The sequence below is a fragment of the Mirounga angustirostris genome, unplaced genomic scaffold, assembly GCF_029215605.1.
Source record: "Mirounga angustirostris isolate CCGP_5_RB_7025 unplaced genomic scaffold, mMirAng1.0.hap1 SCAF_6, whole genome shotgun sequence".
Taxonomy (NCBI): Eukaryota; Metazoa; Chordata; class Mammalia; order Carnivora; family Phocidae; genus Mirounga; species Mirounga angustirostris.
The window spans coordinates 139,219,297-139,245,404 of NW_026991714.1; the positions used below are offsets into that span (position 1 = coordinate 139,219,297).

The 26,108-nt window shown below is 37.8% G+C and overlaps 1 protein-coding gene across 2 annotated transcripts in view; it reads left to right on the plus strand.

Annotated features, from left to right (window-relative positions):
* Positions 1-2,592: 2,592 nt before the first annotated feature.
* TRUB1 (TruB pseudouridine synthase family member 1) overlaps positions 2,593-26,108 on the plus strand; it is a 37,975-nt gene continuing 14,459 nt past the window's right edge. Inside the window, exons 1-4 of one of the 2 annotated variants that reach the window (XM_045878920.2) lie at positions 2,593-2,926; positions 5,909-6,007; positions 13,489-13,544; positions 23,327-23,408. In XM_045878920.2, coding sequence (XP_045734876.1) covers positions 2,641-2,926; positions 5,909-6,007; positions 13,489-13,544; positions 23,327-23,408 — 523 coding nt within the window. In that variant the 5' untranslated portion in view covers positions 2,593-2,640. The remainder of the gene's footprint in view (positions 2,927-5,908; positions 6,008-13,488; positions 13,545-23,326; positions 23,409-26,108) is intronic. The other variant, XM_045878921.2, reaches the window with a different exon arrangement.

A 26,108-nucleotide genomic window follows, 5' to 3' on the forward strand; every position in this document is an offset into this window, starting at 1 on the left:
ATGAAATAAGTAAATATTTGGTATGTCACATAAAATGTGCTATGGAGAAAAATCAAGCAGGAAAGTGAAAAAAGATGAAGGGACAAAGTGAGAGGAGCACTATGTTCCATAGTTGACCAAGACGGACTTCATCCAGGATATTTTTGGAGTTAGATCAAAACAGGATGGTTTAAACCCAGACTGTGGAATGAGGAGTAGAAAAAAAAAGCCTGTTAGATGCAAAAGAGAAGCACGAAGACACAAGAGAGTAGCATAAAAAGAGGACGTGGGTGGAGAGAGAGAACCTGAGAGAGAACTTTTCAGGTTCTGCCTAACATTCCAGTATACTTCTGATAAATCCTTTTTCTAAAATCCTTCTGATACATTTTAAACTGAATCAGTTACTGTCACTCCAAACCAAAGAATCCTAACTCATAGACATATTAAGTAAGATAACTTGTAAATTCAAGGCTTGATCGATGTGGGAGATGTTGGTTACCTCAGAAAATTAGAGCTCGATGCTTCTGACGCCAAGAGTACAGACTTGATAGCAGAGTAGAATTAATTTTTCTGTTTCCTAGCATTCCAGAAATAAAATGTGCAAGAAATTTCAATTTTTCTGGTTTTTTTTCAAGTTTTTATTCATATCTAGTTAGTTAACATATATGGTAAAATTGGTTTCAAGTGTAGAATTTAGTGATTTTTCACTTCCATATGACACCCAGGGCTCTTCCGTTTTCTTTTAATCAAATTAACTCTGATTCTGCACTGGCATTGTGGAAAATTCAAATGGAAGCATTATATTTCACCTCTATTTCTGTTCTCCCACCACTCTCTCCATCCTGGAGTCACAAAAGAATTAGGGAAGCTGTCTAGACCCCTGGGAAAAGGCTCTCTAATCTCCAAGTCGCTATTGTTCAATCCTGCTTTAAACTTTCTCTTAAAGTCCCTGGCTCTCTGCTTCTCGCCAAGAGGAGAGCACAGAAATCTGTGCTGAGGCTAACGGATGCTTTGCTTCGCAGGGTGCAGTCCTCCCTTCTGAAGTTGTGGCACCTTCCTGGAAAAGGAAAAATCTTGAAGCAGGCTCAAGTATCCGCTCAGGTAATCACGGGACTTGCAAATCATTCACTTTCTCTCACTTTATTCTCAGAACAATTCTATTCTCTTCTGGCCTTCAACACACCCCCATGCATAATATTTTTATTTAGCTTAGGCTTTTAGAATAGACTATAACATTAAGTGACTTCCATTTCCAATTCAGCTTTCCACCTTGCAAAAACTCCCCAAAGATTTTTTTGGCTTTTCTTTTTGTAGTATAATATACATAACATAAAATTTTCCATTGTAACCATTTTTAAGTGTACATTTCTCTGGCATTAAGTACATTTACAGTGTTGTGTACCCTAAAGGTTTAATGAGAGTCTGGCGATCTGACTAAAATGGGGAAGGATGAAAATACAGAAATAAATACTATATTTGAAACACTGTTTTTTGGTGTATTTGTTGAATAAATGGGGAAAGTTCCACAATTGGGAATTTTGAGCAGCAGAGAGGCATCATTAGTATAGTAAGCTTTAAGGTGCAAGAGGATGATGAGGAGAAAGGGTGGCTGTAAGGAAACTTGGGGAAACAATGAAGCCAAACTTTATCTGTCCCACAATACTCCTAATACCGTTTAATGTATCTGAAACAGAAGTAAAATGAAGACTTTTTCTCCACTCTGCCTTGTGTCAGGATCAGAACAATGTTCCTGAATTTTGATGGGGGTATAAATAACTTCCAGAGAGAAAGTCTCAAATCGAAAGTAAAGTTTAATTTCATGAATTGCAATGATGCCTTTCGATATGTAAGCAATGGGTTACTAAGGGATGCAACCCACAGAAGAGTTAGTATTAAAAATCTTTTTAAGTATTACAAATCTTAAGACTTATTAAGAATTACAGCGGGGGTAGTAGGGGGTGGCGTGTACAGGAATGCATGAAAATAAGCTCAAGTGATTTAGCATTGGCTGGGCTTAGAAGTTTCTTTTGGGAATTTGAAGAACTCGTATCCGTTTATTCATTCTGAAATATTTAGTTAAACGCCTACTCTGTGTAAGACGCTGGGGATACAGCAGTGAAGAGGGAGTTTCCTTTCTTTAAAGAGCTTACATTTGGGTGTATTGGAATTCTGAATCGTGAATCCAAGGGCACGATAAATCGAATGAAGCAGTGAACTGAGGGAGCCATGATTCTTCACAAACCGCAGCAAAATCAGTATTTTAAGTTTTCTATTTTTGGAAGCTGGGTGCTCTTTAGTTCTGGAAGGGGGGTGGGCAGGTGGGATGTAAAGAGATTGCCCGCCAACTATATACGCAGACTTCGTGTTTGGCTTCAGCAGTTTAGGACTGGAACTCCAAATTACACCTGCAGCATCGAACTAACCCGACCTAGGAGGCAGATAGGATTCCAGGAGAAAAACTACTCCATCAGAACCCTCAGAAGGTACAGCCATCTCAGCCTACAGCAGAAGGCCATGAACTACAATTCCCACACGCCCTTGCGACAGCCCCTCCCGCCAGCTCTACTTCGAAGTATGGGAAAGATGGAGGGACGTCGGGCGCACTCCTGTTGCGTCATTAGAGTGCGACTCCAGATACAAATAGGTCTGGGCTACTAAAGTATGGCAGCTGCTGAGGCGGCGGTGGTATCATCGTCATCTTTGGAAACAGACACAGCCCTGGTCCCTGAAACTGCAGGAACGGCCGCAGCAACGGCCGCCGCCTCACCAGCGACGGCTGCAGTGGCGGCCGTCGCGGCCGCTGCCAGAACCGGATCCGAAGCCAGGGTCTCCAAGGCCGCTTTGGCTACTAAGCTGCTGTCCCTGAGCGGCGTGTTCGCCGTGCACAAGCCCAAAGGGCCCACTTCAGCCGAGCTGCTGAATCGGCTGAAGGAGAAGCTGTTAGCAGGTACTGCAGCCCGGGTGGGGACCAGGCTGAGGCGGTCGCCGCGAGAGCCAATGGGCTTTTTTTGCGCGCTTGTGGCTCGAGAAGCAAAAGGAGGGGAAAGGGAGGATGGCCACTGAATTAGCTCTGAACAGAAATCTGGGGCATCTCGGGCTTGGACTTGCCCTGACGTGAACTCCTGTAGCCTAGTTGGCCGTTGTCGTTCTCAAGGGAAGAACAAAAAACAAAACACAAAATCCCCACACGTACACAAACAAACCTCTTCCCTTGGGCAGACAAACTAATATTCTGTAATCTGATCGCCCAGGAGCCTTTTGTTTGGCTCAGGTTGATAAACCCCTCTTGGAGGAAGCACTGGCTCTCTACCCCCAGAGTTGCATTCTTAAAATAGTTTGGAGATACAGGTGTTACTCATTTAACCAAGACTTTAATGCAGTGATTTTCACATAGTGGACATAAGAATTATTTAGAGTCCCTTGTACACATGCAGATTCCCGACCCCTGCCCTCCCAGAGATTGTGATTTTGAGGTTCTGGGGTATTTTTTAGGAAACCATTTTTAAACTGTTCCTCCACGTGATTCTGGTGTTAAGTGGCCTTTGGACCACATTTTGAGGAACACTAAATATAATTTGAGAGCATTCTTTTTTGTTTGTTTCTTCATGTACACTGGGAGAATATTAGAAAAGCCTGGAGGATCCCTCAGTTCGTCAGCCCAGTAGATTATTTCGGACAGTGGCATCAAGGAACCGTAGATTTATTGGTCACCTACAATAGCCAGATCTAGCCTATAGAGACGGGAAGATGAAAGATCCTGTCTTTTCTCTTAACTGAGCTCATAGCATAGAAATTTCTGCAGACTTTGGTGATAAAACTATTTGCTACATATTCAGGGCTCTCCTGAATTTGGCCCTGGCCTGTCTTTCCATTAAAAAACAGTCCAGGAACTTTTCTTCTCCACCTCCCCCTCCTCCTTCTTCTTTTTAAGATTTATTTATTTTAGGGGCGCCTGGGTGGCTCAGTTCGTTAAGCGACTGCCTTTGGCTCAGGTCATGTTCCTGGAGTCCTGGGATCGAGTCCCACGTCGGGCTCCCTGCTCAGCGGGGAGTCTGCTTCTCCCTCTCACCCTCCCCCCTCTCATGCTCTCTCTCTCTATCTCATTCTCTCTCAAATAAATAAATAAAATCTTTAAAAAAAAAGATTTATTTATTTTAGAGTGAGAGAGAGAGAGAGTACAAGCAGGGGGAAGAGGCAGAAGGAGAGGGAGAGACTCTCAAGCAGACTACCCCCGCTGAGCATGGCTTTCTTCTAGAAGCCTCTCACTCAGATGCAGATATTCTCATTACTCCATTTCTGTGTTGCTTTGACTGGTCTAGTCTATATTTTATGTTAGCTAGACCAGGCTACCTGGGAAGGTTCTAAAAGATACGAATTTCAAGGCAGCACATTCTGATGCCAGCCAGGTTTGACACCCACTGATTTATGCCACTGTTAATGGTCATAGCCTCTATTAACAATTCTGGCCTTTCCCTTTATTGATTCATGCTATACTAAAATCCTTGCTCTTCTTTGTCTATCTGAATCCTCAGGGCCCAAAATATCAGAATTTTATAGCCAGAAAAGACCTTAAGAGATACTCTTCCATAAATGTTACCAATAGGATGAACCAAATTCCAATATAGTAGAGGTGGTATGTCTTCGAACTTGAAAGAGGTAAATTTGGACACAAAGGGAAGAAGCAGGTTTGTGGGCCTTCATACTCCAAGGAGTGTCAAGTTGAAAAATACAGAGTTCTCCAAAAGTTTTCTATAAATTTATAGATGAGAGGTCCATAATGAATTACCAGTGAAGGGTGAAATGTTTGAAGCCTGGGCCTGTCCTTATGGTTGCATTCTTAAAAATAGTTTGGAGAAAGCAGGCCCTTCCACGCACGGTGATATAATCAGAGAGTGGCATGAGGACTGTGTTCCAGACAGATGGTGTTCTGTAATTACGTGGTCAGGCCAGGCAACACAGCACATCCTTTTGGCCATCTATTCTGGCTTCTCCATTATTGCTCTGCTTCCTTTCTCTGTCCTCTCTTTTCATTTCTTTTGCTCTATTTTTAATCTTCTCCGTGTCAGTGGTTATAAGGGAAGTTTGATGGGTTTGGGAGTTGTAGATCAATACAGCTGTTCTTTCCTTTCTCATTTGAAGTTCAGTAGCCAATATTCTGTCAATGTATTGATATATATAACAATAATAATGATAGTAATAACAATAACTTATTGAGTGCCATGTAGTTTCCAAAGCACTTTCAGATAACATTATTTCAATTTATCTTTACAATAGGAAGATGAGATGGCCCAGATTGGCATTTTCTTTTTTTAAATCTAAATGCTTCAGAGTTTAAGAGGCAACTTAACTGTTACCTACTTCCCACATAACCTTTTGTTAAGATTAACTTCTTGAAGGTATTGAGGGTTTTGATTTGGAGAGAAGGGCAACAAAAATAGATAATTTGGGAAATTAGTGTTCTTAGAGGTAGCCTTTTGAAAGGTACGCTGGACATTAGGTAGCTGGGGGTACCAGCAAAGAATACCAGGAAACGAGAGAATTAGAAATGAAATCGAGAACTTTTAAAACTAGTTGCCTATATAAAAACTAACTTCTTTTCATCATTCTCTAACAGCCCACTACTCCTAGGAATTTACTAGGTTTTTCAGGGTTAGCCTGGATATTTGCTCACGTTTAAAAAAATTTTTTTTTCCCCTTAGAAAATGAATTCCACTTTCTACACAACTAATTTTGGAATACTGTTTCTTTGTAATTTAGGGAGTATCTGTATATTTTTAAGTCTGTTCTCTGCTAATAATGTTATCTTAGTCTGTTAAATTTGTACAGTCCTTTTTGTTTTGAGTACTCCATCCACCCTCCCCCCACATTTATGTAGATCTTACTTCATTTGTCTTGCTAATTGCCATTTTTCATCCAATTACTCTCATAGAAGCTGGAATGCCTTCTCCAGAATGGACCAAAAGGAAAAAGCAGACTTTGAAAATTGGACATGGAGGGACGCTAGACAGTGCAGCCCGAGGAGTTCTGGGTAAGAGATATGAATGGAAGTTTGATGTAACTACCACATATTATAGAAAGAAATACTGATTGAGAGCAGATAAAGCCATGCCATTTTCAGTCTTTTGGAGTATTTCAGATCTACTGGATTTATAACGCCATCTTCAAAAGAAGCCCTTAAATGGTACAAGGTATACAAAGCTATTAGAAATAGCCACTTTTTTGTGTGGATGGGGCTTTGAGACAGGATTTGTATCTGTGAAGAAAAGAGTTAACGTAGCAGGCCTGAAATTGCTATGTTTAGAAAGGCCTGCTTGCAAGGCTTGCCCTTGGCAGGTATCTGGGGGAACTTGGATTTGAGAATGTTCCCACCCTTCCATATCTGATAAGGGTGGTTTGCAGTGCCTCGTCTGTTGGTGTGAACAGTGTGGTGTATGCCGAACACCTGCTTTCCTTTTGGAGTCTGGAATTTTGTCCTACCACTTGGGCAGGTGTGTCTGGGTAACCATCCTCACCCCCCCTCCCCCAATTAAGAACTTTGGGCACCGAGTTTCTAATAGGCTTCCCTGAGTAGGAACACTGCACATGCTTTTTACATGTTGGAGAAAGGAGCATGCTCTAGTGTCCCCTGTCCTAGGAGGAAGAGAGAATAAGGAAACCTATGTGTGGTTTTCTCCAGTGTCTTTTTCCCTTTATGATGCTACTATGTAACGTTACTATGTCACTGTAGTGAGTCTTAGCCATGTATGAATCTTCCAACGTGGAGTGTCGTGTTGGGGATTCCTGACAAAGTATTTGGCTCTCTTTTTTTTTGCCTGTCTCAGATTTCATCTCTGAGATCAGCTCTTTTGAGAAAGTGAAGCTTATGGTTCCTGAGAGGAAGTCACACTTTCTCTTGGAGGTACAGTGAGCATTATTGCTTGTGGAGGCGGATTGGTATAATTGACTGACAGGAGAAAAATCACTTATCCCTTTTTATTCTTTTTTTTTTTTTTTTTTAATGCCTCTGGTAGAGGTTCTAAAGTTTACAGACTGCTGAAGTGTGTATCCACATACTTTACAAATGTTTTAGATGTTTAAATTGTTTTACAAACTTTTTGTATAATTCTGTCCATAGTCGCAGAAATACATATGTTGGGATTCGTGTCCCCATATCCTAGAAACATAGTTCTGTAGGACAATACTTACTTTTTTACGTGGTCTGGTGTTTTGTACTTAATTCTGTTTCATTTTTTTTTAAGTGTTGATAATCCACTAATGATTTTGTCATGCATTAATGGGTTGTGGTTCACGGTTTATAAAATACTGTGCTACAGTGTCCAGTCCATTTTATTGGAGCTAAAAAATTAGTTACAAAGAACAAACCTGATCTAAGCTGTCCAAAGGAAATGAATGATTATTTAGAAGAAAAGGATAAAGTTGGTGAAGAAAATTCTGTTTTTCAAGGAAGTTAGAAACAATGTATGATTGTGCACTTCCAAAAATTAGTTTTTAATTCATTTGGAAAAATAGCTTTACTGAGGGTTTAAATAGATTTATTATTATTATTTTTTAAGATTTTTTTTTTTTTTTTTTTTTTTTTATTTGAGAGAGAGAGAGAGCATAAGAGGGGGTAGGGTCAGAGGGAGAAGTAGACTCCCCGCCGAGCAGGGAGCCCGATGCCGGACTCCATCCCGGGACTCCGGGATCATGACCTGAGCTGAAGGCAGTCGCTTAACCAACTGAGCCACCTAGGTGCCGGAGGGTTTAAATAGATTTAAAAAAACACAAGGAAATCCCTTTTCCTGAGTTAGAGAACTTGAATAGGTAAATTCTGACCACTTAAAGTTACTGTTTCTTACCATAACTAATGATAATCATTTAATGAGCAGCGTACTATGTGTAAAGTCTTCAGCTTAGGGCATACATAAATTAAATACTTTAATCCTCTTGTAAACCTATAAGGTAGGTGTTATTATTCCTCATTTTAGAGAAGAAGAAATGAAGACCCCGAGAGAGAGTGCACTGTCATGGTTTGTGGCAGAGTCAGAATTTTGAGCCAGATCTGCTCAGTTCCAGAGCTTCTGCCCTAAGCTGTTATGGCAAATACTTGGGCCTCCTGCCCTCCTGCCACCCCCATTGCAGGGTTACCTAGCAGTTATAGCATTCTTTGTGACTGGTCCTCAAAGTGGCGTCACAGTTTTTATTAGTTCAGTGCTCCTGGAGTTGAAGCCTATTCATTGTAACCATTCTGTTCTACTGTTTTCCACGGCACAGCACCAAGAATATGAGAAGAGATAGGATAAGGTCTGCTGTTTATTTATGAATAGACGAATTGTATTCATTTCTGGTGGTTTTTACTCACTGGTATGCAGAAAATAGTGATATTCAAGGCAGTGAATAAATAAGTTTATTTTTTACCCTACAGCTAAGGGATCTTGTTGAAATTTCCATTTTAGTATTATGAAAGGCTGGCATTTGGCTAAGATTTGTATGAGTGGAAGAAATTGCATTGGAAATAATTTCCTATTTGGAGGCTTAATTTATATTTGATCACCCAGGAACTTTTATGGTGATATAATCTGTGCATATGTCACATTTATTAATTTGTTTTCTAATACCTATAGTTCCCAAGGAGGAATAAGGTAAAAAAAATGTAGGTATTTAGTCACAGAATAAAGGGTATTCATTGTTTAAATTAGTAGTTCTGGAGACTTAGAAGTTGATTTTTGTTGTATGGTGGAATAAACACTGGGTTCTAATCATCATGAGTTTGTGAACCTAGCAGCTTTACTAAGTACACACAGCCTGGGAAAAATCTATACCCTCTCTGAATTTCCATTTGTTTATCTCTTGAAAGGGGTAAGTAACATCTACCATAACTTTCAGTAGATTTATTGAAATATCAGATGAAATATCTATAACCTACAGATGTATGCTCTACTCTGTCAAGTGCTTTATAGAGGTCTTTTTTTTTTTTTTAAACAAAACTGGACCTGTATGAAAAAATATACTTTTACTTTCAACATGTAGACTGTTTTTGCTGGAACTTTTTTCCTTTGTAATATTAATGGTACAGATTTAAGAATTTAGTTGACAATTTAAGGTGTAATCTGAAATTTGGGTTTATAATTCTATTAACCTATATTATATATAATATATATGACATAGAATTCTATAAAGAGGACTTGTAAGATTCTTAAAAATCCTATGGTAAGTAGAATAATGGCCCCCTAAATATGCCTATGTCATAACCTCCAGAATCTATGAAGGTTCTATCACAATCTGTGTTAGGTTCTATCACAAGAAGAAATTAAGGTTGCTAATGAGCTGCCTTTAAGATAAAGAGATTATCTTGGAATATCCAGGTAGACCCAGTGTAATCACAAGGGTCTTTAAAAGTGGAAGAGAGAGATGTGGCATTGGAAGTAGTGGTTGGAGTGTTGTGTTTGCCGGCTTTGAATGAGGGAGTCACTGAGCCAAGGAAGGTCAGCAGCCTCTAGAAGCTAGAAAAGGCAAGGAACCTCCCATAGAAAGACTCTAGAGAGATTCTTCCATAGGGCCTTTAGAAAAGACTGCAGCCATGTAGACACCCTGATCTTTAGCTTAGTAAAACTACTTTCAGACTTCTGATCTCCAGAACTGTAAGATAATGTTTGTTGTTTTAAACTACTAAGTTGGTAATTTGTTGCAGCAGGATTAGGAAACGAATACACCCATTTATTATAAATCACCTGAAATGGAATCTCAGTTTCTGTCACTTCAAAAATTATTATTTTGGGGGGCGCCTGGGTGGCTCAGTAGGTTAAGTGTCTGCCTTCAGCTCAGGTCATGATCCCAGGGTCCTGGGAACAAGTCCCACGGCGGGCTCCTTGCTCAGCAGGGAGCCTGCTTCTCCCTGTGCCTGCCACTCACCCTGCTTGTGCTCTCTCTCTCTCTCTGACAAATAAATAAATAAGATCTTCAAAAAAATTATTTTTTTAACTTTAGAGGTTATAAAATTACTGAAAAATTTTAGAAAATATAAAAAAATAAAGTTAAAAATGATCTATTTTCCACCTTCAGCAATAGTCACTGACATTTTTGCTATATTTTCTCCTAGCTTTATATCTCCGCAAAATTTTTAAAGTAAGCTGTTTTATTGTATGTACATTTGTATTCTTTTTTTTTTTTTTTTACTTAACATCATAACATAATCATTTTTATGTTAAAGAACTCTCGGTAAACATTTTTCTTTTTTTAACTTTATTGAAGAATAATTGACAGATATAATTGTGTATATTTAAAGTATTGAAATCATATCAGGTATATTCTCCACCACAGTAGTATGAAACTAAGAAATCAATTACAGTAGGAAAGCTAGAAAACTCACAAATATGTAGAAGTTAACACACTTTGAACAGCCAATGAGAAAGGGAAAATCAGAGAATGTCTTGAAACAAGTGAAAATAGAAACACAACATACCAAAACTTATGGGATGCAGGAAAAGCAGTTCCAAGAGGGAAATAAACATTATTTTTAAGGGTGACATAATGTTCTGTCCTATCAGTTGTATCAAATACAATTATTTAACCATTTCCCTATTTGAGATCATTGATCTTAGTAGAGTTTTGTTAGTAGGACTGATTTTGTGAGGAACATCTTTATGAATAAAACTCTTTTTGGTTTTGGATTATTAAGATAGATTTCTAGAAGTGGAAAGATACAGGTCTTTTAAGATGGTTGCAAGGGTGTTAGAGAATTAGGTAAATGGCAATAGAAACTTCCAACTGCAAAAGCTTTGGAATTACGTGTGTCATATCCTTGCCTGTTCTGAAGTGGCTTTCATCATTTAAAAAAGTCTATCTTTATGATTTGAGAATAGAATACTGGGACATTTGGATAGGTTTGGAGATAGTGGATTTTTTTACAGGGAGACATTTGAGCACAGAAAATTTGGGAGATGGAGAAAGAAAGTAGTCACTGTGAGAGTGCTTGGCAAACCCTGTTATTCATTCATTCTCCCAATTCTTCCCACTTTTCAAACTGTTGTGTCTCTGTTCATGCCTTTCTTTTCAGACAAACTGCTCATCTCTGTCTTCTTTAGTATTAGAAATCCTACTGACCTTTCCAGATTTGGCTGAAATGCTCTCTCCTACATGGGTAGCCTGTCCACCTTTGCTCTTTTATGTTGCTAGTGTAAAATTTCATTCTATTCTAACATTAACTCACTAAGGGCTGAAACCAGGTCTTACTTATTTCTGTGCCTGTGTAATAAGTACTGAATAAAATGTTCAATGATTGAATGAGAAGAAGCTGAGTAAAAATTCTGTCTAGTAAACTGTCCCTTGAATGAAAAGCCACTGGTTGGTTGGGCCTCAACTCCAGATAATCTTTCTACATACCACTTTTGTAGTAGTCTTCCTAGAATCCTGCTTTCACTGATCACCTAACTTCAGTGGGCCTTGGTTTTCTTGGATATAAAATGAGAAGATTAAGCTGGATAACTTTAAAATGCCTTCTTGTTTCAAATTCTATCATTCTGGATCACTGACCTAGCAGTGAAATCAGTGTTTCAACCATGATAAAGTCAAACATGTCAGCCTCTCTAAGACACCTGCACTCTGGTTGATAAACCCACTGTGCTCATTCTTGCATCTGAGTATTTGTGCAGTTTGTTCCTTTTTTAGAACATGCTTCTCTCTTCTCTGTATGTTCAAATTCTAAACATCCTATCTCAAGCTCTGTTTGAAATGCTTGAATGAGCATTATCTGGCCTCTAGCAATTTAGAGTACTCCCTTCTTTGACCTCCTACAGCAATTATTCTGTGTTCATTTTGACTCTTACCCATATACTATCTTATTGCTATTTAGCATTATTCACTCATTAATTCATGCACCATTTTTTTGAGCACTTGCCATTTCCCTTATCTGTATTTTATTTTCCCCATGAGGTTATAAACTCTTTCAAAGTCAGGAAATGTTCTGTTCATTAAAAGTATTGTTCTTGGGACTGTGTACATAGTAGCTGTTCCAGAAATATTGACTGGGGATTCTTGAATGCAACAAAACTGAGTTGAATCTTTGTTATTATTATATAAAGTTTTTTTTCCTGGACAGTAGCAGCTATCATTTGAAAAGTATGTTGCTCATCCTAGGATACTGAAGGCAGACAGTTGTTTTTATCTTAGTCTTTGAACTAATATGACTCTATCATAGAAGCTTGTGGGGGTTTGGGATGACTTAATGTGGGGGTTGAGATTTTGAGCTGGGTTTCGAAGGATGGATTTTGAACACTAGGGAGTTGGTACTATAGGCATTGGGCCCCTATTGAGGATTGTGGGGCTTTGTAGTGTGCTGTGCAGGTAATCAGAAATGGTTATAAAATGGTATGAATCGAAAGGGAAAGGGATCGAATGTAGAACAGTCAGGTTAGTAGTGGTTTAGGCTAATTTAGGCTTATGGCAGTGGGAAGAAAGCCTAGATGAGTAAGGTGACAGAAGGATAAAAAGGAAGGGGGTCTACTGTTAGACTGGTCTGAATTTTGACTCCACCATATACTAGTTGTTAGATGCTGGGCAAAGTTCTTAGTCTCTGTATGTCTCAGTTTCCTCATCTATAAAATAGGGATAATTATATTATTTTTTAGGGTTGTTATAAGGATTAAATGAGCTAATGAATGGAAAGCATTTAGAGTGGAATTTGATACATGGTAAACTCGATGAATGGTATCTGCTATAAATATTCATGATAATTCTTTTAGCTGGTCAGTCATTTCTTCTTGTTTTTTCTTGTAATTCTGAATTGTGGTGTTTATACTGTGTTCTTTTATGAAATCGTATCCATTGATGAGAAATACTTCAATTCTTATAAAAATTTGCTTTCTGTTAAGTGAAGAAATGATTGTAAACTCTCATTCTCTTCCGGTGAAATGTATTGTCATAAGGATAAAAAATGTTTGAAGTTGAAGAGATAGGCGGGGCATTGTTGTACTTAATATGTGGTCTATGTGAACATACGTTCCCCAAGCTCTCATTTTACCTTGTATTCTTCTTTGTGTTTGGTTGATCTGTTATGCTTCTGTTTTCTTGATTGTATACTGCTGGACACTAATCATTTTTAAATGGTTCATTAGTTATGATGATGGTTTTTGTTTTGTTTGATAATGAACTTTATCAAAAGGCTTTATCATACTGTGGTTAAATTGTACCGTGTATTTTTCACTGATCCATATATAAAATTCCAGTTAGTCCTCTGAGATTGTTCTAGAACTTTTCATTATGTAATTGTCTGGGTTGAGGTTTCTATCATGTTTAACACTTTGAGAGAAAAAAAAAAAAAAACAAGTGTCCCTCCCATCCTCTCTTCAGAATTTCTAAGTTGCATGACAGGTTCAACTGATTGGAGTAATAGGAACCCTCTAGTTATGCTAAATATATGTTCTTTCCAACTTTATGTTACTTGTGCCAGGAAATTTGACCAAAATATATAGATATTTCAAAAATCTAGTTTTCATAATAGAGTGTCATAATATTTCTTTCTTTGATTTATAGTGGTTGGAATTGGAAGGGGAACAAAAATGTTGACCAGTATGTTATCAGGGTCCAAGGTAAGAACACTGGAATACTTCTCTTCTTCTTTTCTCTTGAATGTTTTTCTTAGTGACCTATGTTCTGGATTTTAATCAATTAAAAAATTGTGTACATTGCATTTACAGGTGTTATTCCTGAGTATTAATTGCATTTGTCGTGATAGCTGAGATTCAAAATATTGAGACTATAAATTGGAAATTCTTCAACAAATTGATTTATAGAAGCAAAAACTCTGCAGTGCTTATCATTTTAAAAATTATCTTTTTATATATTTCTTAGATGAACTAGAACTTACAGATCATAAATTCTATTGGCAGATTTTTTTAAACCTTGGAATTTTTATAGAAACAATGCCATTAAAAAAAAAAGAAACAATACCATTTTATAACCCATACACTTTTCAGCAAAAGACCTGCTATGTTCACTGGTTACAAAATGTTTACTAAAGACAAGTGAGGCTTCTTTAGGGATGATAAGTTACGTCATTCATCTGTGAGAGTAACCTTGCCTGAATCAAAAAGCACTTTTTAAGGCACTTGAGGAGAGAGAGGAAGGTTTATGCAGGGGCAGGGAGAGCTGTGGATAGCTTCAGGCAGTCAGTGAGAACCCTCCTGCAAAACAGCAGGGTAGAAGGAGCATTGAAACAGAGGTCAGTGTGTCAAAGGGGTTAACCTCTGTGGGCCTGCCAGTTTTTCCTTAGGAAGAATGATTCGATCCCCTCTAGGATCTCTTGCAGCTCTAAGAGAGACAATCATATCTGAATTCTAATTGGCAGTGAGGTGCTGGTTATAATATTTGTGGCTAGGGACCAGTGAAAATGCCTATGCAGGAGGTAGAGAAGAATTTCAGCAAGTTCCTGGACTAACTTTATTTATTTATTTAATGTTATGTTAATCATCATACATTACATAATTAGTTTTTTTTTTTTTAAAGATTTTATTTATTTATTTGACACAGAGAGACACAGCGAGAGAGGGAACACAAGCAGGGGGAGTGGGAGAAGGAGAAGCAGGCTTCCCACGGAGCAGGGAGCCTGATGCGGGGCTCGATCCCAGGACCCTGGGACCATGACCTGAGCCGAAGGCAGATGCCTAACGACTGAGCCACCCAGGCGCCCCACATCATTAGTTTTTGATGTGGTGTTCCATGATTCATTGTTTGCGTATAACACCCAGTGCTCCATGCAGAACGTGCCCTCTTTAATCCCATCACCAGGCTAACCCATCCCGCCACCCCCCTCCCCTCTAGAACCCTCAGTTTGTTTCTCAGAGTCCATCGTCTCTCATGGTTTGCCTCCCGCTCCGATTTCCCCCCCTTCATTTTACCCTTTCTACTATCTTCTTTTTTTTTTTTTAACATATAATGTCATTTGTTTCATAGGTACAGGTCTGTGATTCAACAGTCTTATACAATTCACAGCACTCACCATAGCACATACCCTCCCCAATGTCTATCACCCAGCCACCCCATCCCTCCCACCCCCCACCACTCCAGCAACCCTCAGTTTGTTTCCTGAGATTGAGAATTCCTTATATCAGTGAGGTCATATGATACATGTTTTTCTCTGATTGACTTATTTCGCTCAGCATAATTAAAACCCTTCCTCTAAGTGGGATATGAATAGTTGGTCAAGTGAACTTGTCTGAATTGTTTCTTAAAATGTATATATGGTCAAAGACCATTTAAAAAAAACTTCCAGCTTATTGCAGACTAATGACTTTTGTAAAATATAATTTAAATGCTATGGCAACATCAGATTGCTAACAAGTTTCTAAACACCCTCATTTTCTGAGCTTATCTCATCACGGGTGCTGGCTCATGGAGCGCACTTTGAGTGGCAATGATCTGAGTACACTTTTCTTAAAATAAAAAGCCCCCGAGAACATACTGTCTTTGACATCCCATTTTAGTTATCAATTGGAATAGAAACCTTTATCTTTCAGTTGGAAAGGATCTTAAAACCTTAGATAAATGGAAAAATTTCAGTGTGTCTTGCTGCGTAATCTTTAAAATGTTGGTGTTGAAAAATCACAGAATACAAGAATTGTGTTAGAATGGCAGGGTTTGACGTGTTTTGCTAAATTTGTACATTGTGCTTAAGTACTTACACATGGAGTTTAGAGTTTTTCTTTGATACAGGGTTTTGCCATTTGCTTAATATTTGTTTCTTCTTAATATTTGTTACTTCTTCCAAAGTATAGACAGTGGTTACATTGATGCAGAATTATGGATGATTTTTATTTTCTTTTTTCACATTATTTAGTATTTTCTAAAATCTTGACAATGAACAAATCACTCTTATAATAATAACCAACAAGATATGTTTGCATTAAGGATTTGTTCTTTTACTCCAAGATAAAAGATGTGACATTCATTGGAATATTCATTATTCACCTCTCCCCTCCTCCCAAAACCACAAATACACCACTCTATTGAAAGGTTTTACATATAAATCCCAGGCATATTTCCAGAAATATGACCGGAAATGTAAATACATCATTGGCTGTAGTTTAAGCTTTATTTATCACGAACCATTTTGGTATTCAGCTCGGAAAGCTGAATGTCATACAGTGAAATCACTGATCCTCGGATGACTGTATCCTAAATAGAAAATCCCAGGTGCATCTTATTACAGAAACCTAGTTCTTGGATGCTTCACATTTCAAAAATAGGCATTTTTATCTTGTTAGCCATTTGTTTTTTTTACACTTTTAATTTTAGATTATCTGTTTAAAAAATTAAGTCATTTAAATTTAACTGGAATATTACATTTTTATCAAAAGTAGTTAAAAATTGTTAATGAATTTTTAAAAATAGATTTTGTCTTTAGCACTGGAAGGAATCTTAGAGATTGCTTCCAAAAATTTTTTGACCAAGACCCCTAGTGAGAAATTAATTTTACATTGTGACCCTATATACACATACACATATAAAAACCAGAAATTTCAGGGGCGCCTGAGTGGTTCAGTTGGTTAAGCTTTCGGCTCAGGTCACGATCTCAGGGTCCTGGGATTGAGCCCTGGGTGGGACTCCCTGCTCAGCGGGGAGCCTGCTTCTCCCTCTCCCTCTGCCCCTCCCCAGTTTGTGCGGGCGCTTGGTCTCTCTCTCTCTCTCTCAAATAAATAAATAAAATCTTAAAAAAAACAAAAAGCAAAAATTTTGTCAAAGAGCCTTAACCCTATGTACAATGTACTCTTGATATTTTTCCTTCTACTTAATGAAAAAAAATTGGTGCCTGCAGCCTCCAAACTAGGCACGGACCTACCAGACCTACCATTGGACCTAATGTTTACTCCTTCTCCACTTTCTACTTTTACAGATGAATTTTATTTACATCACAATGCCACTAGAAAAATTCGTCTTACAGTATGTGTAGGGTAGAGTTACCTCAAGGGTAGAATTATTTTGTTCTTGGATGGCAGATATTCAGTGTTCCCATTACAGCCATATCACAGTGCATCCCTCCCTCACCATCCGGTCCTGATTAGAGACATTGCTAATTGAACATGGCCTAACACTCTTTCCTGCTGAATCAAGAAACATCCTTAGAATTCATTTCAACATAATGCCACTTCATACAGCCACTACCAATTAATGGGTGGAGTGCTGACCTTTTTAATAAAATCTTTATGCCATCAGATGATTTGGTTCCATTCTTTGAAGACCAGAGACCATTTAAACGACCCAACTCCTTTCTTGCATTCCTTCTGATTCAGATCAGTGTGTGATCTAAGAGTCCCGCTCTGTGTTCTTCACCGCTTCTTCTCCTATCTTATAGTACTCTTTGCTTTGCCAGTGATCATGTTTCTTTTGAGCCATTTTTTTTTCACTGCATGTTCTTTTGAGTTACATTTATAATGTGTATAAAAAGCATCTAGGTTTTCTATATAATGCCTTAAGTACAGAAGTTGATCGATAAATCCTATTAAGAATTGACCCTTGAAAAATGCAGAAGTTAAGGGTACTAACCCCCTACACAGTCAAAAATCACCATATAACTTTGGCTCCCTAAAAATTTAACTTACTAATAGCCTGTTGTTTATCGTAAACATTACTGATATCATATATAGTCAATTAACACATACTTTGTATGTTATTTGAATTTTATACTGTATTCTTAAAGTAAGCTAGAGAAAAGAAAGTGGTATTTAAGAAAATCATAAAGAAAACATGCACTTACAGTACTGTACTATAAAAAATTACATATAAGTGGGCCCACACAGTTCAAACCCATGTTATTCAAGTATCAGTAATACTACTATTCCCAAGTGTTTTGTGTATCCCCAGATCTCTCTGCTGAGTTCCAGGCCTATTGGATCTCTCTAACTACATGTTCCATAGACACTGGCATTTATATTATCTAGGCAAGTTCTGTTGGAAACCTTGAGTACAGTTAATTTCATTCCTTTTTCCTATCTATTTTTTCGGTAGCCTAGGCAAAACATGGCACTCATCAGAAACAGGAAGCATCACCTGCCAGTTCTTTAGGGAGAAACAGTTTCTCTGGGCGTTAAAGTGAGAAAGAAATTTCTTAGTGTGAGGGATATTGCATGACAGACAGTGGTTCTCAAAAATAGTTTTATAACAGATATAGAAGTGGATCTATATAAAATATAACTTAGGTAAGATAATTCTGAGAGAAGTTAGGCTAATGTGTCCCTTTGGCCTAACTTGGTCTAAATACCTAGAAGAAGGCAGTGGTTGCATGGTCCCTCTACCAGCTTCCCTAAATTATACTTTCTTTGAGCCAATCACTAAGCAGATGTACTTAGAAGTAACAAACTTTGATGAGATTTTGTAGTACTACCTTTATTAGCCTCCTATATTGCTGATTAAAGTCAGTTACTTATATGTGCTTTAGAAACCACATGAGCAGATGGAAGGGTTGATGTCTTATGAAATCACTGATGCCATATAAAGACTAAGTAGCATTTTCCAAATGTAAGGCCACTCCCCTATCTCTGTGGAGATAAACCGAAGTGGTACCTATAGGCAAAGCCAGCATTTCTTCAGAAAGCAGCTTTGTATCCCTCCAACGATTGACCAAATATTATTGTTGGGGTATCCAAACTTTTCCACCCTGGATGTGTTCAAAAGACAGTAACCTTCCCCCAACTGTACAGTAGCATTTTGAGAGTAACCAGTCAATGGCAACTCTGAAGTGTGACTTGCATATTGCTCCTGTGAAATATAAGCCAACTCTCCAGGACTTGTGCATTTCTGTTGTTTTCTCCAGAGGCTAGGCCAGTTTGTACCTTGTCTTTACGCTCTATTAATATTCATACATTTCATAAGTACTATATTGAAAATTTGAAGGGCTTACACTTATGATCTGTAAAGAGCTATTCCTTTTTTAATGAAGACATTTGAAGTCACATGTTCTTGGTTTGGTAGGTTTTTAAAAAAATGTTCTTCCTCATCGTAAATAATATTCCTTTGTTTGTGAAACTTTGATCACAAGCTTTCAAACCAAACCTCGGAAAAAGCAGTTGCCTAGTTGAGATGGAAATGATTATGTATCCTTTCTGTAATATAAAAATATTTTCCTTTCTCCTGAAGAGCACAGAAGCCAATTTGCTCTTAAAGCTGTCTAGCTAGTATCTTGCTGTGGGGTTCAGGGAACTTGAAGATGAGTCGAGAGTAGAGTGGTACTAGTAGCAGAGAGAAGCCATGAATCCCAAAGAGCACACAGTTCACTGGAAACTTCTTTAAGAATTCCATAGGCCCTCCATTTGTTTTGTTGTAGTCAAATTATTTTGTAATGAATACCTTAATAGAATTCAGAATTACCAAGTGTGCATGCTGTCTCTGTGTAGAATTTAGGGCAGTAAACAGAAATGCTTTAGACCCCATAGGATAAAATGGTGGTGTGTGTATACACATTCCCATGTCTTTTTTCTTCTAACCCATATCTTCCTGGTGGTGAGGTTTTGTTTCTCTTGGAGGCTTACCTCTCTGGGCGGATTTTTCTAAGTAGCTTGTGGACCATTTTTTTTTTAAAGATTTTTATTTATTTATTTGACAGAGAGAGTGAGAGAGGGAACACAAGCAGGGGGAGTGGGAGAGGGAGAAGCAGGCTTTCCGCTGAGCAGGGAGCCCGATGCGGGGCTCAATCCCAGGACCCTCGGATCATGACCTGAGCTGAAGGCAGATGCTCAACGACTGAGCCACCCAGGCACCCCGCCTGTGGACCATTGACTAGAATTAAAAGATTATTATCATTAGATGCCAAGACAAGGGAGAGCTAGAAAACAGCTATGATTTAGATCAGCAATTCACAAAATATGGTCCAGGGACTTCTGAGGCTTTTTCAGGGGTCTGTTGAAGTCAAAACTGTTTTCATAGCTTTGTAGTCTGATGAGCATATTGTGGAGTTTTTCAGAGGTTACCTGATTGATAGCATGGCTTTGATAGTTAATGGAATGTGTGCATGTATATCGGTGTTTTAAACATTTTTGTGTTTTAATTTCTAACACAATAAGTATCAACAGATAGAACTCATATGGAAAAAAAATTGTGCTAAGATTTCTAAATAACTTTCAAGTGTATATAGGGGTTTAAAACCACAATGTTTGAGAATTGCTGATTTAGGTATTATTTCCCTTAAAAAAAAATCCAGCATGTATCCAGATTTCAGCATAAGCACAGAACCTGGAAGGATTTGAAACTTGGCAGATACAATCTGGATGTCCCAAACTATGGTGAAATGCGAAGAATTGCACAGATAAGAACTTCTCCAGCATGTATATAATTCTATCAACTTTTTATTAAGTGGCTACCATGTTTCCATTTAGTAAGAAACACAATAGAACAGCAATGCAAAATCCAAGCTAGCAGTTTGTAATTGGAGAAGATAAGGATCAATATATATCTATCTTTGTATTTCTCACAAGCAGCTAGGAAAATAAGATGCACATTCACAGTCCTTAAGAAACATGATTGAATGAAAGCACACACTAATGAATGAGTGAATACATGATGTGGGTTTGATATAGGCCTTCATTCTTATATAAGAGACTTGTATTGAGCACCTACTCTTAGCTTTGCTGCCAGCTAGGTGATTGGAAGTTGAGATGAATTAATAGGGTGGCTTGGAAAGATGAACAGTGGGTAGGGTTTGATTCTTAGAAAAGAGAGGAAGCTCAAGGCTAGGGAGGTAGCATGTGCAAGAACCCCTGGAGTCCAGAGTGGAGAATGAACATTGCATACTTGGAAAGCATGTTCCAAGATTAAAAGATTCCTGGTTAAAACTTGTTACATAGGATAGTGCAGACATTTTCAAGGCATAGTATATACATGATTGCATGGTTTTTCTCATGCAACAAGATAGATGATTAAGGCAAAAATCAGAGTGTTTTCTTGCTTTACTGTTGCTTATGGGAACTCACTATAACCACTGTTACTGTAAATCATTCTGTATCTTTTTTTTTTTTTAAATAATAATGATGATAGTATTGTTCAGTGTTGCTTACCATGGCCAAGTATTGTTGTTCTCGGCTCTGCCCTCCTGAGGTACTATTATCATCTCCATCTTAAGATAAGGATAACAAGGCTCCAGCAGGAAAGACTGCCTTAACCTACTTTACTCATGTGATGGAGTCAGGATTCAAACCTTTGAGTCCACACTCTTCCCATTCACCCTGCTGTATGTACTTCTCTCCATGGTACGCTTAATCCAGGTGGATTGTTCCAAAATATGCAAGCAGGAGTGGAGCATCTCGGGTGATGAAACTGAATGTTTAGTTACAAGAAACTAATTTTTATCGATACTAATGGAATTTTAATAGTTAACATACAGTGTTTTATTAGTTTTGGATGTACAGTATAGTGATTCAGCAATTCTGTATGTTACTTAGTGCTCATCACAACAAGTGTACTCTTTAAACCCCATCACCCGTTTCCCCCATCCCCCCACCCACCTCCCCTCTGGTTACCTTCAGTTTATTCTCTCTAGTTAAGGGTTTGTTTCTTGGTTTGTCTCTTTTTTCCTTTGTTCATTTGTTTTGTTTTCTTAAATTCCACATATGAGTGAAATCATATGGTATTTGTCTTTCTCTGACAATACTAGTGAAATTTTTAAAAGTTAATTCAAATACATTGGAACATTTCCTCCTGTATTCCATTGTTTTTTTGTTTGTTTGTTTTTTTAAAGATTTTATTTATTTATTTGACACAGAGAGACACAGCGAGAGAGGGAACACAAGCAGGGGGAGTGGGACAGGGAGAAGCAGGCTTCCCAAGGAGCAGGGAGCCCCATGCGGGGCTTGATCCCAGGACCCTGGGATCATGACCTGAGCCGAAGGCAGACGCTTAACGACTGAGCCACCCAGGCGCCCCTGTATTCCATTGTTTTAAAAAATTACTTTGAGGGGCGCCTGGGTGGCTCAGTTGGTTGAGTGTCCAACTCTTAATTTCGGCTGAGGTCATGATTTCAGGGTCCTGAGATCGAGCCCCATGTTGGGCTCTGCGCTCAGTGCGGAACCTGCTGGAGAGTCTCTCCCTCTCCCTTTTTTTCCTCCCCCTGCTCGTTCTCTCTCTAAAAATAAATAAATCATAAAAAAATTATTTTGAGCTATATAATAGAAGATGATTTCATCAGTGGGCACTTAAGCTGGTATAAAATGCTTGTTTATGGGAATATGAAGTTTTAATATTTTCCTCATTTTTGTCTCTGGTTCCTTCACTAGCGTAATAAACTCGTCATTAATAAACTTACATTTCTGCAAAGTACTTTGAGCTTCCTCTTTAAAAAAATGTCCACATAACTACAGATTATTTTCAGTGGGAATTATATTCCTTGCATTTTTCTCACTGCTTCATGTGATGTTCCAAGTAAAACTTGAATTTGACCAAAAGAGAGCAGTGTAAAGAATATGTAATACAGGGGCACCTGGGTGTCTTAGTCAGTTGAGCGTCAGACTCTTGATTTCAGGCTAGGTCATGATCTCAGGGTCCTGAGATTGAGCTCCGCGTCAAGATCTGCACTCAGCAGTGGGGAGTGTGCTTCTCTCTCTCTGCCCCTCTCCCCGCTTGTGTGCTCTCTCTCTCAAAAAAATAAATAAATCTTAAAAAAAAAAAATGCAATATAAGTGTGCCCTGAGGTGAGAAGTAAAATAGTCCTCAGTTAACTATGCATGCTCTAATTCTTCACTTATGAATAAATGATCAGTTCTTAAAAGTGACTTTTCTCCTTTCAGAGAACTCAAGAAGTAGCTATTTCTCTATTAAGAAAACACATGTAATATTAAGTACAGTACCTCCACTTTACTAGTTTGGTCCACTTTCTACATATTTAGCTTTTGTTTAAATATCTAATTAAGTTACTGAGATTAGTCTTAGTATTTCATGTAAGAAGTAGTAAACTGATTTTATTTTTAAATTAATTTTAATTGTATGTGTGGTAAAATTGTTGAGTCTTGTGATTGCCAGGTAGGAATTTATTGTACCATTCTCTCTACTCATATTTGAAATTTTTCCTTCAGAGTCAAAACTGCCTAGTATAAAACTGGTTTTAGAAATATGTTTGTAATAACTGTGTTTATAAGCCATAATTGTCAATAAAATCAGGCTTTTCTTTGTCATGTTGGCTTGTGTGGGAAGTTTGTGAATGCTCCTCAGTTTACACAAGTGCTTCCCACATATCAAAAATTAACAAAACAGCTGCAGTCTCTTATTTTTGCCTTTATTTTGTGTCAAGTTGGTAGCATTAGTGAAATTGTGTATAAAACTTTAAGACATACGTAACAGTTTTTTTCTTTACCTTATGGCCTATTTTTCTCCCTTGCTTCTCTTCCTCTAGAGGTATATTGCCATTGGAGAACTGGGGAAAGCTACTGACACGCTAGATTCTACTGGGAAAGTAACAGAAGAAAAACCTTACGGTATGATGTTCATCTAATGTAGTTGTCTTTTTTAACATGTAGAGAAAGTTTCTGTGAATTCAGAATTTTAAAATAAATCTCTCACTGGATATTACCAGTGATTATTACAGTTCTTAGTACATTTCCTTGGGTTAATAGGATTGAAAGTTGTTAATCACATTTTTACTTATTTGGTATGAGTTTGTTAATAAAGATTTATCAAAATTGCCTCTTTTCCTGTGATCAATTTTTTTAATGTTCAGAGTTCTTCCAGATAATTCTCTTGCCAAAAAAAACATTTATAGCTAAGAATTAGGGATTTTACCTGTGTCTTGTCATTGTTTATTGACTTATTTTTTTACAGCTACTTCTTAGCTTTTGAAATGTAGCGGGTTTAGTGCTTTACACCTAATCATGTTCCTCTGCTTTTGGAGTATGTAAAAAAAATGTGACAGAGGGAAAACTATTTCTCTGGAAGTAAAACAGAACTCACGGGGGCCTACCTTAATTTTTGTACCATTCCTTCTTTTACTACTTTAAGTAAGGATAGATAAGTGAAATGGTTTCCTAGCAATTCTCAGGGTACAGTGCTCTTCCCAATACAGCAGTTGCCATTCTGTACAGTTGGCTCACCTACATATTTATGTCATCAATTGTGAATTGTTTGTAGGCTTTCTGGTTGTTGTTGTTTTGTTGTTGTTGCTTGTTTTGTTTTTGCCTGTGTTTAATGTTACCTCTTTTTATTTTTTAATTTTTTAATTTTTTATTATGTTAATCACCATACATTACATCATTAGTTTTTGATGTAGTGCTCCATGATTCATTGTTTGCGTATAACACCCAGTGCTCCATGCAGAACGTGCCCTCTTTAATACCCATCACCAGGCTAACCCATCCCCCCACCCCCCTCCCCTCTAGAACCCTCAGTTTGTTTTTCAGAGTCCATTGTCTCTCATAATGTTACCTCTTTTTAATTTAGCCAGTCCAGCATCTGGCTTTCCTATGTTTTTGTGTTGAGTGTCCTGAATATATATTACATACCAACCTTCTTCTTGGTCATAGTAGCCTCACTTGTCTTGTTAACATTTATATGTAACATAGTATCTTACTTGATTAATCAAGCAACATAATCAAAAGATAAATCATTGATTTGAGTTTAAAAAAAATAGGTGTTGAATTATCTTTGAAATTATTGTCATTAGGAAATAATGGCAGACCCTCACTTAATAGAAACCCAACTATAATTTTCAGCAGAAAGCTTTTAAGGGATTAAAGAGGCATAGGACAATAGAAGGATGTCAGAGATTTCCAGAGTATGCTAAAGTATATGCCAGCACCTATATAATCAGAAGAATGGTGAGGAAGTAAAATTGATAAGACTGCTCGATGGGATGGGGTGGTGAGGGAGAGGACACTGTCAAACCTGACCCTAGGTTCCTAGGTTTTAAAGTTGGTTACGTGATGGTGCAATTCATTGAGTAGGGGATACTAGAAGAAGACCAAGGTGATGAAAATACAGTTGACCCTTGAACAGCACAAGTTTGTCTTGTGTGGGTCCACTTATACATGGAGTTTTAAAATAAATACAATGGAGTACTGTAAATATGTTTTCCTTATGTTTTTTTTTTTTTAAAGATTTTATTTAGAGAGAGAGTGTGTGCTTGTGAGCAGGGGGAGGAGAGGAAGGAGAGAGAGAATCTCAAGCAGACTCTGTGCTGAGTGCAGAGCCCCACACAGGGCTCAATCTCATGACTCTGAGATCATGACCTGAGGCGAAATCAAGAGTCAGTCGCTTAACCGACCTAGCCTCCCAGGTGCCCCTTCCTTATGATTTTCTTAGTAACATCTTTTTTCTAGCTTACTTTACTCTAAGAATGTAGAGTAATATATGTATAATATATATAACATATATATTATATATATAATGTAGAGTATATATATAATATACAAAATATGTGTTAATCAGCTGTTTATGTTACTGGCAAGGCTTTCGGTCAACAGCAGGCTATTAGTAGTTAAATTTTGGGGGAGTCAAGAGTTATACATGGATTTTTGACTTCATGGGGGTTCCGTGCCCCTTAACCCCTGTGTTGTTCAAGAGTCAACTGTACTTAAGTATTCCCTTCCTTCCTGCCCTTAAGCATCTTGGAATTTTAAAAAACTCTACTTTGCATTGTGCAATTTGTAACATTACTTACTTACTTTAAAGGAAACTTAGTTTGTTAAAATCATCTCATTATATGTTGAAATAAGTCATGGAGAAACCAAGTAACTTTCTTCAGGCCGGAAAGGGAGACTTCCTATAGTTTACTGAATAGTATTTATAGTCCCAGAAAATGAAAGCTCAGAGAATTTTGCTTATTGACATGAGTTTTCTGTGTGATTTTAGTAAATTAGCGGATGTTTGTCATCGATTTAAGCTGCTATAGCAGGTACCAAAGGGAAGATAAATAAGTATGAGACCTAACCTGTGTCCTTAAGGAGCTTCTGTCTAATGAAGAAGTAGGACCTATGTTCTCAACCCTCTGAGACCCAATACTGAGACCTGTAACCAATATTTTATAATGCCTTCCTCACTGTCTTGAACTAAAATTCAGAGATATTCTCCCCTACCTACATGTTAGAAAAAAAGTCAATATAATACAATAAACAGAATATGAAGAATAAATAAAAGTAATTTATAATAAAATAGGTATGTTGCTATGTAAATTCACAGCTGTT